This window comes from Pantherophis guttatus, chromosome 12 (genome assembly GCF_059756535.1).
Source record: "Pantherophis guttatus breed Tessera chromosome 12, ASM5975653v1, whole genome shotgun sequence".
NCBI classification, from domain to species: domain Eukaryota; kingdom Metazoa; phylum Chordata; class Lepidosauria; order Squamata; family Colubridae; genus Pantherophis; species Pantherophis guttatus.
The window spans coordinates 2212135-2230823 of NC_142074.1; the positions used below are offsets into that span (position 1 = coordinate 2212135).

Consider the following 18689-nt stretch of genomic DNA (forward strand, 5'->3'; position numbering starts at 1 on the left):
TTCCAGCATTTTTTAGACCATCGATGGATCCCTGGCCAGACTTTACCTCCCTTTCGGGCCCTTTTAATGTATACAACAGCCAACCACCTTGTACTGTGAGACTTCCCGCTCTCGCAGGCTCGGCCCTCCACACTATCGAGGGCCTACCTCGATGATGAGTTTTGGAATCTCGAGAGGTGGCATGGCATGAAGAGAGGGTTGAGGGGCCTTTTAAGTTTGTTTTTAGGTAAGTTTTTAAGGGGTTTGGGGGTAACTAGAGTGGGTTTGGGGAAAAACCCACCGGGGTTGGGGCTGGGGCTGGCAGGGGGCTGCAGCATTAGGGTTGCGGGGTCAGATGTTAGGGAGGGGGCTAGAGTCCATTTTTATGAGGGCCGTTCCATCAGTACTGTGGGTGGGTGGAGCAGATATGGTGGGAGCAGGGAGCCATATCATGTTTCGGGAGTGCGCACTTGTTGTCTTCGAATGATTGCACCCTCCGGTCCCCAATGCTCTGCTCGTTCCCCAGGTTGAACAGATCCTCAGGGCCTGGACCTTCGGCTGATGTTATACAATGCCAGGTCCGTGGTAAATAAAGCCCCCCTCATTTGTGATCTTGTTCAGGAGGGGGGAGCGGACCTGGCGGGTATTACGTAGACCTGGTTGGGCCAGGAGGGGGCGTCCCCCTCATTGAAATGTGCCCACCTGGTTTTCGTGCATTTCATCAGCCAAGGTCACAGGGGAGGGGAGGGGGGTGGCGGTTGTCATTAAAGAAGGTCTTGGGCCGAGGGAGGTCACAGTGCCTCAGACTGCTGGATGTGAGTCCCTCCTTGTGAAGTGAGGTCATGGGGTACAGATTCCCGAGCTGCTCAACGTTATAGCTGCAGTGGCAGTTGATACCCCCATGCTTATGGTCATAGGGGATTTTAACTTGCCATCCGTCGGTGAGACGTCTGAGGTGGCTCGGGAGTTCATGGCTTCCATGACGGCTATGGACCTGACCCAGTTAGTTCATGGCCCTACTCACACAGGGGGAAACATGCTGAACTTGGTTTTTGTCTCTGGTCAGTGGTTGAGTGATCTTGAGATAGGAGATATAGTGACTGAGCCCTTGTCATGGTCAGATCACTCCCTCCTTCGCTTTGACCTTCGAACCGCCACACCCCGCCACAGGGAGGCGGAACCAATGAGATGGTACTGACCCAGGCACCTGATGGAACCTGATAGGTTCCAGACGGAGCTTGGGCCATTCCCTGAGGCTCTGGCTCACACCTCAACTGAAGACTTAGTGGCCGCCTGGGATAGGTTGGCCACTGGAGCTTTGGATCGGGTTGTGCCTTTGTGGCCTCTGACCTGGTGCCGGTCTCACCTGGCTCCTTGGTTCATCGAGGAGCTGAGGGAGATGAAGCACCGGAAAAGATGCCTGGAGAGCAGTTGGAGGACCAGCCTTTCTGAATCTGACCAAACACTGGTAAGACCCAGTTTGTGGGGGCAATAAGCTGACTTTGTATAAATATACAAAAGTATGAACGCTATTGCTTAATGCATTGTAAGCCGCCCTGAATCTCCGGAGAAGGGCGGCATATAAATCAAATTTAAAAAAAAAAGATCTCATATTAAGATTTACCTAGTGGCAATAAAAGTGGCAAAATGTAACTATTTTGCCACTCTTATTGCGTCATCAGATAATCGCCCGGCTGCCCTGTTTAGAGTGACCTGCTCCCTGCTCCACCAGGGAGCGCAGGAAGACCCCTTGGAGGGCAGGGCCGAGGACTTTGTGCATTATCTGTATGAAAAAATTGCTCAGATTCGGGAAGACTTGGACTCTGATTGGGTAGATTCTGGAGGGATGATGGAGGCAGGTCTTGAGAATGTTATCTGGGAAGAGTTTGATCCTGTGACTCCCGAAGACGTGGACAGGATTCTGGGTAGACTGAGCGCAGCCACATGTTTATTGGACCCGCGTCCGTCCTGGTTGGTGCTGGCCTCTCAGGAGATGACACGAGGCTGGCTCCAGGGGATTATAAATGCTTCATTGAGTGAGCTTGACTTTCCCGCCTCCTTGAAAGAGGCGGTGGTGAGGCCTCTCCTCAAGAAGCCTTCCCTGGACCCGGCAGTGTTAGCAAATTATCGTCTAGTCTCCAACCTTCACTTTGTGGCGAAGGTTGTTGAGAGTGTGGTGGTGCGACAGCTTCCCTAGTACCTGGATGAAATCTGGATCCGTTCCAGTGGCTTCAGGCTGGGTACAGCACGGAAACGGCATTGGTCGCGTTGGTGGATGATCTCTGGAGGGCTCGGGATAGGGGGTGCTCCTCTGTCCTGGTCCTGTTAGATCTCTCAGGGGCTTTTGATACCATCGATCATGGTATCATGCTGCACCGGTTGGAAGAGTTGGGGGTGGGGGGCACCGTGTTGCGGTGGTTCTCCTCCTTTCTCTCCGACCGGTCGCAGTCTGTGTTGGCAGGGGGGCAGAGGTCAACCCCGAGGCGCCTTATATGTGGGGTGCCACAAGGGTCGGTTCTCTCACCCCTTCTGTTCAACATTTATGTGAAGCCACTGGGTCAGATCATCCGTGGTTTTGGGGTGAAGTACCACCAGTACGCTGATGATACTCAGCTGTACATCTCCACTCTGGACCACCCCAATGATGCCCTTGATGTGATGTCCCAGTGCCTGGAGGCCGTGTGGATCTGGATGGGGAGGAACAAGCTCGGACTCAACCCTTCCAAGACTGAGTGGCTGTGGTTTCCAGGGTCCCGATATAGTCAGCTGGCTCCATCGCTGACTATTGGGGGTGAGATCTTGGCCCCGTCAGAGAGGGCTTGCAACCCAACAAAATGATAGTAATCATCAAAAGGAGTCCACATGGTGCCTCCCCAAAACATTTATTTCTCAAAGCTTCTGGACTCCAGTCTCAACCTGCCCCGAGTATTAGGGAAGAGAACCGGCTATTTGAGGAGTCCTGATCACCCAATTAGGGGACAGAGGCAGGGTGCAGGATCTCATAGGAAACCCTCCTTCACAGGGCAGCTGTGGGGAATGTGTGCCGACTGGGTCTCTAGGTGAGGGAGACTTCAAGGACCCCCCCTACCTGGCTTGGGGTGAAGGGCAACGGTTCTCATGAAGAATATCCTACAACTCTTGGAGCATGGTTCCTACTTACTCTTTCTCACACATATGTATACTTTTAGCCACTGTCAGTAGGAATAATTTCTCAAATTATTTTTCATGGGGTGTCTGGTTCTTTGGTGGTTGCTGAACATTAAATTCCTCTAAATGACTTTCACAGAGTTCTCTTCAGCTAGATTTATTGGGATGAATTGGGAAATACAAGAATTCCAGTCATTCAAACATTTCCCATTTAGAAACATACATATATGATTTTCTTTTATTCCTGCATAGCATTTAAGTGGAAACAACGTGTGTCTTCTTTCAAATAAAAAGGTAAAATGCAGTCAGCCAGTCTAACTCAATGCAAACAATGCAATTGCATAGAAGAATGCAATTCTTTAAGTAACATGATGTAAATAACATGATGTTACATCTCATGTTTTTACATTTATTCTGGTAAGCTGCTCCTTTGTGTTCAGGCCTGGCCTCAGAAGGATAATGTAGCACTTGGGGATGAAGATGCAGCCCAGCAGACCAGCACTGGAGGCCAGGATGGAGAAGACCTGCACAGCCACCATGTATTTCCCTTTGGTGCTCAGGTAGGTGGGCACAAAAGTCACCCAGACACTGCAGAAGACCAGCAAGCTGAAGGTGATCAGCTTGGCTTCGTTGAAGGCCCCAGGCAGGTTCCTGGCCAGGAAAGCCACCATGAAGCAGATGGCAGCCAGGAAGCCCATGTAGCCGAGGGTGATGTAGAACATGACAACAGCCCCTTCGTTGCATTGCAGGATGATCTCTCCAGGCTGGGAGTGGAGGTCAGAGTCAGGGAATGGGGGAGAAACTCCCAGCCAGATGGAGCAGATGATAACTTGGACTGCAGAAGAGGCAAGGATGATGGAGTTGGCCAAGCTCTTCCCCAACCATCTCTTTGCTCGGTTTCCTGGTTTTGTGGCCAGGAAAGCCAGCACGACCGTGATGGTTTTGGCCAAGAGAGAAGAAATGGCAACTGAGAAGATGATGCTGAAAACTGTTTGTTGGAAAAGGCAGGTGGCTTTCCTTGGTTGACCAATGAAGAGAAAAGGAGACAGGAAGCAAAGCTGGAGGGAAACCAGGAGGATGTAGGAGAGGTCCCGGTTGTTGGCTTTGACAATGGGGGTTTCTCTGTATTGAATGAAGATTATTAAGACAAGGTCTGTGTTTAAGAACAAGAATAGGGCAAAAGAGACCAGGATGATGCTTAGATGTTCTTCAAAAGACAGGAAGATTATCACTTTGGGGATACATTGGACTCTGTCCTCAGTTGGATATTTATCATCCGGACACTTGGTGCATTTTTCTGTATCTGAGAAAAGCAAAGCAATATTCCTTTGTTATTCTATCCTTTTATCTTTCAAGAAATATCTTCTTGAGACAACTGATATCAGGATTATTCCCCAAGATGCATTGCTTAAAACAGTTTCACAAAAAGTGACAGACTTCTTTTGTCATGATGTAAGAAATCTGAGGGGTCTCTAACTCATATTTCTGGCCCAAACTCCATGCTGGTTTCCAAACAGCATCTATTAATACACTTTGAAAATAAATATAGTCGTTAGTGTAATTATAAATGTGATGTTAAATTAAATTCCTAAAAATGTGTAGCATTCATTGAAGAGTTTTGGTTCACCAGGGTTTGGGATTTAGAGTAAGTGGATCTTATGCACATTTAAAGAAAATTTAAGAAAATTAATTCCTTAAGTAATAAATAAGGAGAGGGGTTTTTTGCAAAATCTTTCTATTCGAAGAATGAGCAGATGAAGCAGTTTCATTCCACACTATCTAGATTTAGAATCTGTTCAAGGTCTGAACTATCAGAATCGGGCTGGAAGGGACCTTGGAGGTCTTCTAGTCCAGCCCCTTGCTTAAGCAGGAAATCCTATACAATTTCAGACAAGTGCCTGTCCAATCTCTTCTTAAAAACCTCCAGGGATGAAGCACCCACAGCTTCTGCAGATAAACTGTTCCACTTGCTAATTGTAAAACTGTAAAACTATAAAATTGTAGTTCCATATAGATCATTATTGTGCAGCTTCTTGTTTTTATTAATTCTCCATTTTTGAATCGTTTTTGCTAAGTCTGTTTCAATTGAATCCCATTGTGCATAAAGCAGTATTTTTTCTTTTTGATTTTGTTTTTGGTTGGAGTTGTAATTGTTCATATTTTATTTTATTTTTTATTTTTTTTACTTCAAATTTATATACTGCCCTTCTTCCTGGGAACTCAGGGCGGTGTACAGCCAGATAAAAACACATAATACAAACATTAAGAACAAATTAAAAGGAAATACCTCAATTTGGCCAAAAATTTAAAAGACATACAAATTTAAAATCATTTAAAAGGATTTGTTAGGCCAGCCCGGCTTGTTGGAAAAGGAAAGTTTTAAGGGCACGGCGGAAAGCACGGAGGTCTTGGATTCTCCTTATCTCTGGGGGCAGCTGATTCCAGAGGGTGGGTGCCCCCACAGAGGAGCCCCCCCCCTGGGGGTCACCAGCCTGCATTGCTTGGCTGATGGCACCCCAAGGAGGCCCTCTCTGTGGGAGCGCACGGGTCGATGGGAGGTCGTTGGTGGCAGAAGGCGGTCTCGGAGATAACTAGGTCCTATGCCATGGAGCACTTTAAATGTGGTAACCAACACCTTGAAGCGCACCCGGAAGACCACTGGGAGCCAGTGCAGCTCGCACAGGAGCGGTGTTACATGGGAGCGCCATGCTGCTCCCATCACTACCCGCGCTGCTGTGTTCTGGACCAGCTGGAGCCTCCGAGTGCTCCTCAAGGGGAGCCCCATGTAGAGAGCGTTGCAGTAGTCCAGGCGGGAGGTGACGAGGGCATGAGTGACTGTGCACACGGAATCCCGATCAAGAAAGGGGCACAACTGGCGAATCAGGCGAACCTGACAAAAGGTCCCCCTGGCAACAGCCATCAGATGTTCCTCCAAAGACAGCTGCGTATCCAGGAGGACACCCAGATTGCGCGCCCTCTCCACGGGGGCCAAAGTCTCGTCCCCGATAGTCAGCGATGGAGTCAGCTGACTATATCGGGATGCCGGGAACCACAGCCACTCAGACTTGGAAGGGTTGAGCTTGAGCTTGTTCCTCCCCATCCAGATCCGTACAGCCTCCAGGCACTGGGCCATCACTTCGAGGGCATCACTGGGGTGGCCTGGGGTGGAGATGTACAACTGGGTGTCATCAGCGTACTGGTGGTATCTCACCCCAAAGCCATGGATGATCTCGCCCAGCGGCTTCACATAAATGTTGAACAGAAGGGGCGAGAGGACCGACCCTTGCGGCACTCCACAGATGAGAGGCCTCGAGGTCGACCTCTGCCCCCCTGCCAACACGAACTGTGACTGGTCTGAGAGAAAGGAGGAGAACCACCGTAACACGGTGCCCCCCATCCCCAACTCTTCCAACCGGTGCAGCATGATACCATGGTCGATGGTATCAAAAGCCGCTGAGAGATCTAATAGGACCAGAACAGAGGAGCAACCCCTGTCCCGAGCCCTCCAGAGATCATCAACCAATGCGACCAATGCCATTTCCATGCTGTGCCCAAGCCTGAAACCCGACTGGAACGGGTCTAGATAGGACGTTTCCTCCAGGAATTGTGGGAACTGTCGTGGCCACAAAGCGAAGGTTGGAGACAGGATGATAGTTAGCCAATACTGCCGGATCCAGGGAGGGCTTCTTGAGGAGAGGCCTCACTACCGCCTCTTTCAAGGTAGGGGGGAAGTGACCCTCACTCAACAAAGCGTTGATAATTCCCTGGAGCCAGCCTTGTGAGACCTCCCGGGAAGCCAGTACCAACCAGGAGGGACACGGGTCCAGTAAACATGTGGTCGCATTAAGTCTCCCCAAAATCCTGTCCACGTCATCCGGAGTCACAGAGTCAAACTCTTCCCAGATAACATTCTCAAGACTATTCCTCGTCATCCTGCCCAGATCTACCCAGTCAGAGTCCAAATCCTGCCGGATCTGAGCGATTTTGTCATACAGATATCATCTGAAATCCTCAGCCCTGCCCTCCAGAGGGTCCTCCCGCACTCCCGGTTGAAGCAGGGAGCGGGTCACTCTGAACAGGGCCGCCGGATGATTCTCTGATGATGCAATAAGAGTGGAAAAGTAATTGAACTTTGCCGCTTTTATCGCCACTAGGTAGGTCTTAATATGCGACCTTACCAGTGTTCGATCAGATTCGGTGAGACTGGCCCTCCAACCACTCTCCAGGCGTCTTTTCCGGCACTTCATCTCCCTCAGCTCCTCAGTAAACCAAGGAGCCGAGAGGGATCGGGACCGGGTCAGAGGCCGCAAAGGCACGACTCGATCTAAGGCTCCGCTAGCGGCCCGATCCCAGGCCGCCACCAGGTCCCCAACCGAGTCCTGTGCTAGAACCTCAGGAAATGGCCCAAGCTCCATCTGGAATCTATCAGAATCCATCAGGCGCCTGGGGCGGACCCATCTTGTAGGCTCCGCCTCCCTGCGGCGGGGTGTAGCGGATTGAAGATCTAGGCGAAGGAGCGAGTGGTCAGACAAGGGTTCCATGTCTATATCCCCTATAACAAGGCCACTCAACCACTGGCCAGAGACGAAAATCAAGTCCAGAGTGTGACTCCTCCTGTGAGTGGGGCCATGAACTAACTGGGTCAGGTCCATGGCCGTCATGAAAGCCATGAACTCCCGTGCCATCTCAGACGTCTCACCAGCGGATGGCAGGTTGAAATCACCCATGACCATAAGCCTGGGTGTATCAACTGCCACCGTGGCTATCACGTCGAGTAGCTCGGGCAGGGCCGTTGCCACGCGGCAGGGAGCCAGGTACGTGAGCAACAGGCCCATCTGAACCCCGTGACCCCATCTCACAAAGAGGGTTTCACATCCGGCAATCTGTGGCACAGTGGTTTCCCTCGAACTAAGATCTTTAATAATAAAGAAGGGGAGGGCCCTCAGCATATTGTTGTTACAATATGTAACAACAATAAAAAGGAGATTTAAAAGTGGAAGGTCCACTACCATTGATACTAAAAAATTTGAACTGAATTTCAAATTAATATTAATGTTTTACCTTTTAACATGGAGAATTAAAGCACTGGAGAAAAGTAAACATATTTTACCCCAATAATTTTACATTTTCCTTTCCTTTCCTTTCCTTTCCTTTCCCTTTTCCTTTTCCTTTTCCTTTTCATTTTCCTTTTCCTTTTCTTGTCTCCTCTCCTCTCCTTTCCCTGTTGAGCTCAAAGCTCTCCCTCCAAAAGCCTTTAAATAGAATTTACTGTTTACCGTAATTAATGTCCTTAACAGAAATTGATTGCTTGATATATCTTTTTATGCATCATTTTTGGGGGATGACATTCCATACATTTGCTTCAGATGAGCAAAAGCCGTGGACCTAAGACAATTCCTAAAGTTTCAAAGAACTGAGATGTTTTTAGAAAAGAAAACATAGAAGGGCACATCCCAGCCAACAATCCATGGCAATAGTAAAGCTTGCACAATCTGCCCTAACTTCTTATTTTTTCCTAGCCCCTCCTTCAAGTTCTTTGGGTTATTCTTCCCATTGGATAAGAAATTCTGAATTTTAAAAATGAACAGGAAAACAATTAAGCTTCAGAGCAGGGGTGAAACCCAGCAGGCTCTGGAGAACCAGTAGCAGAAATTTTGAGTAGTTCAGAGAACCAGCAAATACTGTGGCTGGCCCCAGAGGGGGGTGGGAATGGAGATTTTGCAGTATCCTTCCCCTGGAGTAGGGAGGGAATGGGGATTTGCAATATCTTTCCCCTGCCACCGCCCCCCAAGCCATAGCCACCAAGCTACATCCACAGAACTGATAGTAAAACAATTTGTATTTCCACCACTGCTTCAAAATGCCTTTCAACATGGACTTTCCTCAAACTGCTCTGGATAAACCAATTTCCACAAAGTTTGCCATTTCCTCCAGTGTCACCCACCTTCCTGAGTGGAGAAGGTCCCCTCCGGACAAGGAACGCAGTCGTAGCAGCAAACTGGCTCTCCTTCTCGGGCCCTCTTGACAAATCCAGGATGACAACTTTCCACACATTTGGACTGAGGCAGGGACTGAGCAGGAAAACAAGGAATGCCAAAGAAAATACATTAGGACTCTCCACCTATGGAAAATGGGGGGAGAAATGGACATTTCTGGATAAAAAAGTCTGGAGGGATGGATCTGAAAAAAGTTTTAAGCATTAAGTGACATGCAGACGGTTCCTCCTCATGGCTCTATTAATAGGCATTTCTCTAGTCTTCATATAGCCATGATTTTAAAGTATGGTGATCAATTCATACTAAATTTTCTCTTTGAAAGTACTCCAAAACAGTCTTCCAGTTAAGACACAAAGGAGAAATTTCTTTCAAACTAGGACTATCAAGTTGAAAGCGGATGATGTTGTTTGTATGCTTGTTTGTATGTTTATTTGTTGAATACATATGGTTTCATCCTGGTGAAACAATAATAAAATGGACTCTTTAGTTTCTAGAATTGTAGTGGGATGAGATGGAGGTGAGGCCATAAGAGCGTGTTCCCCCAAAAGTGAGGCATCTCTTTGCTATAGCAGATGGGACAGGAATAAGAGCCCTTTGTCAAATAGGGGTGTTTCTAGGGCCCGTCTGGTTATCCAATTCCTCTGAAGATCTACAATTAGGTGACACCAACTGTCATGGAAAGAGAGACCCACATTTATTATTACTTAAATTTGGAACCTCCTTTTCGCCCTCTTGTAAGACAAAAGACAAAACTAAGCAACTTTTATTTCAAATTCTCCCTCATTACATTTGATCTCAGGAAGGGCTTTTCTTTGGCTAAAAGAAATCTTTCACTAGTTCAGTTTTCTGGATCAGGGCATTATACAAAGGGAGGCATTATTCAAACAAGGCACTCTTGCAAGCCTCCCAGAGTCCCTCTGGACACGGTAGACAAGCGGCAGACAAATCTGGAGAAGCTGAATTCTAATTCCAAAGCTTGTTTCCCACTGGGACACCAAAGACCTCCATGCAGCCTTGAATAAACTTCATTGGATTCAATCCTAACTTCAACTCAGACACCGGTCAACAGAATTGCCTTCTTCTTTGATATTCACAAATAAGGACGAAGCGATCCCGAGGCTGTCAGCACCACAATCCCCTGCAATCGATGGCCTCTGTCACCAGGTTTATGGAGACAGTAAATACACAGGGGACACAAAAGACCATCATCTAAAGAATGGTCCAGATCCCAGATTCTCTGAATCACCTTTGAACATTGTTCCACATTATAGCATCTGGAGGAAGTTTCTTCATTAACCTCCCAAGCAGTTTAAGAAAACTATCATTTCCCACCTTCAATTCTCCACAAAGGTCATCCATCATGGTGACTCTGCTTAGCGCAGTTGAAATGGTTCCTGAGGCATCGGAAAACAGAGAAAAGACACCAATGTTTCACCCACCTTGTTGAGCGACTTCAGTCGTGGAAGAGCCTCTTGGTTGAGAATAAGTCTCTGTCTTTCAAAACTCCCTAGTGGCTCTTCGGTGAGATCCATCTTGATCTTGGGGACAACCACCCAGCTCCTGATCTTCAGATCTGCTGTCACATCTCCATTTTGGTCCAAGTACAAATTAATGAGTGAAAGATTGCAAAACTCATTCTTTGCCAGAAAGGGATGAAACTGAAATGGAAAGATCCAGAAATGTTAAAAGCAGGAAACCTGATTTCTTATCCCACATGGTCTTTTCACATTTGAATCTTTCTTCTACAATTACATGTATTCCTCATTTGGAGAACAAGAAAAATCATATATTGATAAAACATAATTGACAAAATTTGTCATTTATATATTGAATATTCTAGAGCAATCTAGAATAAAACAAACAAACAAACCAATAAAGAGATTATTTATAAACTCCTTGAAAACAACTAGGTGATTACTATTAAGCATGTCTAGAAGTCTAGAAGGTCTAGAAGTAAGTTCTCAGGCTAATCTTCTTCCAGGTAAGCAGACAGGAAACATGACCAGAGGAGCTAATTCTAATTTATTATCTGACTATATTATGAGAATCTTGAAAGCATAATTTTCTGCCCAATTGTTTCTACAACATGAAATGTTGAGCAGGCTCCTTTTTCTGCCATTTATGCATCTGAGGACTCCCCTCCCTCTTACCTTACCTTAACAACTCTTCTTCCACCCCCAAGGTCATTCTCATATAAAATTAAACTTTGTTAATATATTATGGGAATGCTTGTGATATAACTTGATTTCATCCAACTATTACCAAACTTCTTCATGAAGTCATGAATAGAATAGAATAGAATAGAATTGAATTGAATTGAATTTTTTTAAAGAAAATATTTTATCTTATACATCCAACAAACATTAAATCTATAGCGGTCTACATCACTACGCAAGAAGGAAATAAACTTGTCCCATTACATATATAGGATAACGTACAAAAGTCTATTACATATACCAATTGACATGCTTATCCAATATCTCTATTTATAGCTCAATTTGACAACCAATTATACCATTGACTCCAAGATATATAGTAATCTGTATCCCCCCGTCCTTTCAGTAACATAGTAAGCCGATCTGATTCCGCACAATTCATTATTTTCCGAATTACTTGTTTGGGTGAACTAACATCCATCTTCCAGTATTGGGCCCATGCCAATCTTGCAGCTGTTGTTATATGCAGCAGCAGGTACCATGCCGTTCTATTAACATTTTCGTGTCTTATCCCTAATAAAAATACCTCAGGACGCAATTGTATACGCTGCCCCAACATTTCATTGAGCCACTTCAGAATATTCTTCCAAAATTTCATTGCCTCTTGGCAGGTCCACCATTGGTGGAAATATGTGCCTTCTTTAACGCCACATTTCCAACAGACTGAGGGTGTTCCAGGGAACATTTTTGCAAGTCTGGCTGGTGGTAAATACCATCGATATTCCATTTTATATATATTTTCTTTATATCCTATTGACCGGGTTAATTTCATATTCTTAGTCCAAATTTCATTCCAGCTCTTAGGCTCTAATGAATAACCTAGCTTCTTCTCCCAGGCATGAACCGAATTCTTCACACCTTCCTCACCTACCTCCAGAGCCATAAAGAATTTATTGAATTGAATTTTTTTTATTGGCCAAGTGTGATTGGACACACAAGGAATTTGTGTCATAGGGTACAAATAAGCAATCAGGAAATAATATCAATATAAATCGTAAGGATACAAGCAACAAAGTTACAGTCATACAGTCATAAGTGGAAGGAGATGGGTGGTGGGAACGATGAGAAGATTCCTCAACGGAAGGCAGGTTGGTAGTCATTGTTTTTTCTGCAGTTCCAATTATCCTCTGAAGTCTGTGTCTGTCTTGTTGGGTTGCAGAGCCAAACCAGACAGTTACAGAGGTGCAGATGACAGACTCAATAATTCCTCTGTAGAACTGGATCAGCAGCTTCTTGGGAAGTTTGAGCTTTCTGAATAGGCGCAGAAAGAACATTCTTTGTTTTTTGATGACGTTTTTGATGTTACCTGTCCATTTTAGATCTTGCGATATGGTAGAACCTAGAAATTTGAAGGTCTCTACTGTTGATACTGTGTTGTCTAATATTGTGAGAAGTGGAAGTATGGAAGGGTTTCTCCTAAAGTCTACCTATTATGAACCTATTGAAGTGATTGTTAGATGCTGTGATAATTAAGTGGAAAAAGAGTCTTACAAACTGTATTGAAATAATGTTTAATGTTCCTCATATAAATGAGGAGATGTGAATAACAAGTATTGCTTGCTCATCTATTCTGCAGTATATTCATTAATACAGGCAGATAAAATCAATAAATGTTCATTTTGCGATGCATGATTTATTCCAACTGTTAGACAAAAATTCTTAGATTACTTTAAAAAAAGTCCCAGCTTCCAGAAAACATATTTATAATTTCTCAATAGAAGAAAGGTGCATAAATTAAACCCAGTAGAAAAAGACATGATATTTAGCCACTTGCACTTGACAAATTATGGTATCTTGTATAAGAACAGAGGGATGGAAAGTAAAATATCAGGACCCATACCTGCCATGGCTGCAGCCTTGGAGCCCCCAACCTCTCCTCAACATCCTTCCTTCTGCTCCTCAGTCCGGAGGAATAGGCAGCATTCAAAGCGTGGGCCAGAGTCTGAATGAAACTGTACATATAGGGGTGATTTGGGATCCAGATGCTATTCCTTTTCTTTTGGGTCCCCAGCGGGGCTTTCTGGGTGCATCTTCTCCGGCCTTTGACAGAAAAGACATGCTTTGAAAAAGAACAGCGAAAATACTGGTTTTCAATCTGAGGTTCCAAAAATAAATAGGGTTCAAAGGGATAATGTATTTTCTCATTTTTCTGCTGAAAAGCAAAGGCCCAAATACTATGGATGTATCTGAGAACTCTGTGCCTTCTAATTTCTAAATAACCCAAGACTGTCAAGATCCAGATTTTCCCCTCAATGGCTCCTGGCAAACCCATCAGTGCTAAATGGAAAGGAAGAATTCTGAACCAAATGGCATCAAATTCCAGGAAGTGAACAAAGACGTTGACTTGTCTCCACTTAGAGAGGGCCTCCCTGAGGTCTGCTGTAGGTCCAGTTGTTGAGAATTGTCGTGATATAACCACACAAATTCCATTCCTGACAAGCATAGGAGTGAAAGTCCTCATGAAATTTGCTCCCTTGTCTGAGTCTGAAGCAAAGAGGCCAATCAGGGTCCATCTGAAGTGGAGGAGCAGTTGGACAATTGCTGGGTAGTTGATCCCTTCTTTGGGGAGCATCTGGTGGAAAAAGGGGAAGTTGTTTCTATCACTCAGGGCTTCTGAAGCAGCTACAACACTCATCTGAAAAAGCAATGAAAAATGCTGTGTTATATTTGGGATCAGAACAAGTCCTGGATATTTACTTTTATGTATCCACCCTGGTCCTCTTGAACATATTAGAATAATTTATTATTGATTGGCCATTAAGCCATACCAAAATACATACTGTAGAACACAGAACATTAATAAATCACTGTATAAAAACAGAATGCAAGAATAAATTAAGAAAAAATAAGATTAAAGAATGTAAATCATTTCTATATCTCCCCTATAATTTATCACAATCAGACTCAATTGAACCATTTTGCTCAGATAAGGGACTTTATTATATTTATCTTTTGAATTCTGACTGTTATGTATGTAGATTTGGGCGGGCAGTTTGAATTAACTGACCGTCAGCTGATTGGCTGACCACCACAGTTGCAAGGTATATAAAGGGAGCTGTTTCCCCTGGTCAGTTGCTGGGTTCTCACCCTACAATAAAGAGCTGTTGTCACTCACTGCCTGGCTTGCTGCGTCCTCATTCACCCAATTTAACATTGGCGATGAAGGCGGGATTTTGAGGTCAGAAGCCACGGAAAGAGCTAAAGCCACGAGCCGGCGAGAGAGCTGAAAACCCGAATCCAGCCAATGCATCCATTCCTCCCCCACCACCACCCACCCCTCCTTTTATCAGATAGAAGAAACACAAACAAACCTGTGGGACTTTGTAGGTGCCTAGTAATGTTGACATCTGGTTGGAGATGTCCCTGTGAGTTCCATCAAGAAGAGCCAGAAGGTTCTCCTTCCTTCCACAGCCATAGTTGGGGACATTGGCTTCTCCAGTGGAGAGCATGTCCAGCAAGGCATCTGAAGTGCGTAAAGTGCTCAAACGGTTGTCATGGAAGTTGTAGCCAAGTGTGAGATTGTGCAGGAGCTGGAGATTCTTGTTCAAAAATTGAATGGCAAAAATAGATTGCAGAGTTTTCATAAAACCAAAGGAAAGCGTACTGCAAAAAAAAAATGTGCACATTATTATCAACAGCAACAACAAATCTTTTTTAAAACATTCAATCCTGTTTGTCTCCACAAGTCTACTGAGCCTCAAGCCAACATTGATCCAAAACCCAGGATCAGTTAGGCCAGTAGTCTAGTGATGAACCCAGGATTTTTCTCCAGCTCCTTCTTTAAATTTGATTCCACAAAAACTGGAGAAAGAGTCAAGTCATGGAAATCAACATCAGAGTCATTCAGGAAATTAGATAAGTCCTGCAATGTAGAAGTAAGTAAAATAAGAAGAAAAAAAATCTGCAAATAGAGGGAATGCAACTCCATCACTTACAAATGAGACTGACTAGAAGAAGCACTGTTGGTCGTAGTGATGATCATACCAATGAGATGGTCTCCTGGGCTGTAGAAGCTCCATGGCTGTTTCCATCCTGGTGCGCCAAACTCAGTGGACATTTCATTCTAAGCTTCCCAGAGACCGGCTGGAACACCAGCAGCATCAGAAGCAGAAGGTCCATAATTCTTGGGGATGAATCAATCCCCTTCCCAGTTCTTAACAGAAAGAAATTGAGTGAGAAGTATTCAAAGCACTCTCACAAGATGGAAATGCTAGTGGCCGATTCAGTGAGAGACACCCCAAGCTTCACCTGGAAAAGAAAGAAAAGTACATTTAAGAGCACAGTACCTGCCTGTCTGAAAACTTGGGCCACACAGAATGTGAACTAAGGCAGTGGTCACCAACCTTTTTATCGCCGCGGCCCGCTGAGCGCGCGCAGGGGTGGGGGCACGGCCCAGGAGCTTTTGTGCACGGCCCATTGCGCACGGCCCAGGAGCCTTTGCGCTGCAGTGTTCATGTCCCCCGGCCGCTGCGCGGCCCGGTGCCAGGTACTCCACGGCCCGGCACCGGTCCGCGGACCGGGGGTTGGGGACCACTGAACTAAGGTATTTATCCTTTTCTGATGAACAATCTTTTCCATATTGCTTCAGTCTGATGTTTACATCAAAGGCAGTTATTGGAGAAGTAGCAGAAGAATCCCCAAAGACCGGGATGGTGATTATTATTATTTCTACTGGAGACACTGAACTTTTTTGCAGATCCATGTGAGGAGAATTATCGGGGGGGGGGAGGAAACATGTGAGTGAGGAGAAACAGCCCCTGAGGGCTCTGTTATGTAATGGTTTGTGATTCTTCCTGTCTGGACATGTCTAGAAAATGGTGCAAAGATGATGATAGTTCAATTACAAGGGAATTGACTTCTGCTGTGCTACAACATGGCCTCTTATCTCCAGGGGCTGCTGGGGAAGGTCACCCAGAGCTACGGAGTTTGGTGAGACTCTAGATTGATGTCTCTTAATTTTGCTGCTGCCGATCTTTGAACCCCAAGGAAGCAATCAGTCCCCTTGGTTTCTGCCTAATGTTAAGAGTGGGGCCTGTCTGGGATTTTATTTTCTCCATATATTAATCCTAAATTGTAGCTGATTTTAACATTGGTTGTGCTGGAAGTGAAATTAAACTGCCCATCTTTCCTAGCAATATACATTTTTAGAGGAGAGCTGACTAGGAGGCACTGAACATCCCTCAGGTTCTACTGGCTATGAGATCCTGGGTGGTTCTGGGTTCAGGCTGTTCCTTTTGAACATGGAAGGACGACAGGTTGATGAGTAACAAGGCTGCTCTCCTCCAGGATGTTCTCTGCCATGTCTGACTGAAGCCTGGTTGTAGCCAGAGGAGAGGATGCTCCTATTTTCGGTCAGAAATATGCCCACACGGATTTCTGGATTTGCCCCAGGAAAGACCCCAGGGGAGAGAAGGAAGGGTAGCTGCTGCCATCAGTGGTCTGCTAAAGGGTCTTGGTTAGTGCACCTAGACCCGTATTTTACCTCAGGATGGCTGCGAGGACATTTCCCCAGCCTGGTCAAGTATGTTGTGCGAATATGGCCCTTGCAGGAAGAAAAGTTTCCAAAGCTTATTTCATTTGTCAGCTATTGTTCATCTAGTTTCCACTGAATTAATGAACTTCGGAGTTCCCGTAATTCACTGACTCCTCGACCAACAGGTCCACCCTCGGAAAACAAACCCTGGTTAAAAGTTGCAAGTGTGAATGGAGCCCTGGGTGAAGGGACCAGGTTAAATGGGTTGTAGGGATATCATCAGTTTGCCACAGCTGAATATCTGCCTGGCACCACGTAACAGTATCCGTTCTTCCCAGATTTTAGGAATAAAAGTAGAAGCTTGTGGCTGGTGTGGGTCCTCTGCTGGTTGACGAGAAAGAAATCTTCTTAATAAAAAAGAAGAGGGAAAACTCCTGGATTTCCCTGTGTTCAACATCCCATTCCTTCTTCCCATGTAATTAGGAAGAAGGGGCCCCATGTTTGAACCTCCCCTCCTTCAATTCTGGGGACCCCCGTCTTTGGGGGGAAGAGCTCCTGGTCCATTCAGCTGCTCCCTCCCTTCGTGACCCCTCCCCACAACCAGCCCCTTGGGGACCCAGGAGAGGATCGGAGGGGAGACCCTCCCCCATCCAGGCCTGGCTTTTAGGAGTCAGCAGCTCAGCCAGCCTCAGATGGCTCCAAGAAGGCCAGGAGGCAATTCCAGAACTTAAACCAAGATGGACTTTATTAGAGGTGCCAAAAAAAGGTTTTCACAAATAGAACAGTGTTAAAAATGAATACACCTCAAACCCCTCAGTTTCCAGATTTCCCACCTTCTACGCCTTTCTGCCCCGAGTGACTTTTCCTCACTCTCGTGTGCATGGATGTGGTTTTCCCCTTTGGGGATCTTTCTGTGGTGATCAAGAGATCCCTTCTCTAAAGCTCTGTTCCCCCGCTTCTTCCTGGATCTCCCGCTTTCTCCCTCTGGGCAACCCTCGGAGAGCCTCCCCTGAAGCTGCTCGGGAGTCAGGAGCGCCTTTCGCCCTTTGCTCGCCAACAGGCGCTGACTGGATGTGTGTGCCATTATTTTATGTACCCCTCGAGGAATCCCTTGTGCTTGGCCTGAATCGCCCGAGGGCTCCTATTTTTGGGAGGCGAAGAGGCCCCTCAGTGGAGGAAACGGACTCTCCTCTCTCTCCCCTGAAGGTGAGGAAGAGGCTCTCCACCCACACGAGAGGAGACGGAGCTCTGAGGCGGCAGACCCATCCAGGAGCAAAGGGGAGAAACGCCTGGGCCCAGAGAAGCCTCCATTCCCCACAGCCCCTTCGTCCTGCTGGGGCTCAGCCGAAGCCAGTCAGACTCCGGGAATGGCTTTGCCAGGCAGCCAAAAAGCTTCCCTGAGGAGCCCCGAGTTCCAGAGAGACTCCTGCCACAAAATGGAGGACGCTGCAGGACCTGTGCAAGCTTTAGCTTTCCTCACTACCTGTTGGAGGCAGTTTATAGTCTGGCCTTTAAGTCACACCTGGCCTCCGCAGGCAGTGAGATGGACAGCTAAAGCTGACCCATGTGCTTCTTTAGGCACATTGTTCTCACAAGGCCTTTTTAAGAGGAATCATATCTGATCCTTTATGCAGATTTATTTCCCTTTCATCTTCCCTTCATCCTCTGGGCATGGAGAGGAAAACCTGGATCCCTAATACCAGATTCCAGATCCAAGGGACAAGATTCTAATTTCACCCGCAAAGAAGGGACAGAATCTGGGGCTCCCCGACCTCTACAGTTCCCCCTTCAGAGGGAGCCGCTCTGGCTGAAGGGAATTCGGGGCTTGAAGCCCCTTCCAGATTGGCTCATTCATGGACAAGCCACGCCCCCAGGTGA

At 46.2% G+C, this 18689-nt stretch overlaps 2 protein-coding genes across 2 annotated transcripts; both read right to left on the reverse strand.

Moving 5' to 3' along the window:
- Positions 1-3273: 3273 nt before the first annotated feature.
- LOC148112199 (vomeronasal type-2 receptor 26-like) lies at positions 3274-11820 on the reverse strand. The gene is made up of 2 exons (XM_087877593.1): positions 11754-11820; positions 3274-4429 (listed from the first exon to the last, which is right to left on the reverse strand). Exons 1-2 carry the CDS (start codon positions 11818-11820, stop codon positions 3522-3524), a joined length of 975 nt encoding a protein of 324 aa, XP_087733719.1. The 3' UTR covers positions 3274-3521.
- Positions 11821-12835: 1015 nt separating this feature from the next.
- LOC148112200 (G protein-coupled receptor family C group 6 member A-like) lies at positions 12836-18684 on the reverse strand. The gene is made up of 4 exons (XM_087877527.1): positions 18549-18684; positions 15274-15586; positions 14650-14941; positions 12836-13973 (listed from the first exon to the last, which is right to left on the reverse strand). The coding sequence occupies exons 2-4, from the start codon at positions 15393-15395 to the stop codon at positions 13101-13103; spliced, it is 1287 nt and encodes a 428-aa protein (XP_087733653.1). The 5' UTR covers positions 15396-15586; positions 18549-18684; the 3' UTR covers positions 12836-13100.
- Positions 18685-18689: the final 5 nt, after the last annotated feature.

Bases quoted from the DNA above. Each gene is read 5' to 3' on its own strand.
- LOC148112199 (XM_087877593.1), bottom strand. From the start codon at position 11,820: ATGGTACCTGCTGCTGCATATAACAACAGCTGCAAGATTGGCATGGGC. The intron at 4,430-11,753 runs GTTAGTTCACCC...TGCTTTTCTCAG, and splicing joins CCCAATACTGGAAGATGGAT to ATACAGAAAAATGCACCAAG.
- LOC148112200 (XM_087877527.1), bottom strand. From the start codon at position 15,395: ATGTCCACTGAGTTTGGCGCACCAGGATGGAAACAGCCATGGAGCTTC. The intron at 14,942-15,273 runs GTAAGTGATGGA...TTTTTTTTGCAG, and splicing joins TCTTCTAGTCAGTCTCATTT to TACGCTTTCCTTTGGTTTTA. The intron at 13,974-14,649 runs GTTTGTTTGTGT...TTGCTTTTTCAG, and splicing joins GCACCTACAAAGTCCCACAG to ATGAGTGTTGTAGCTGCTTC.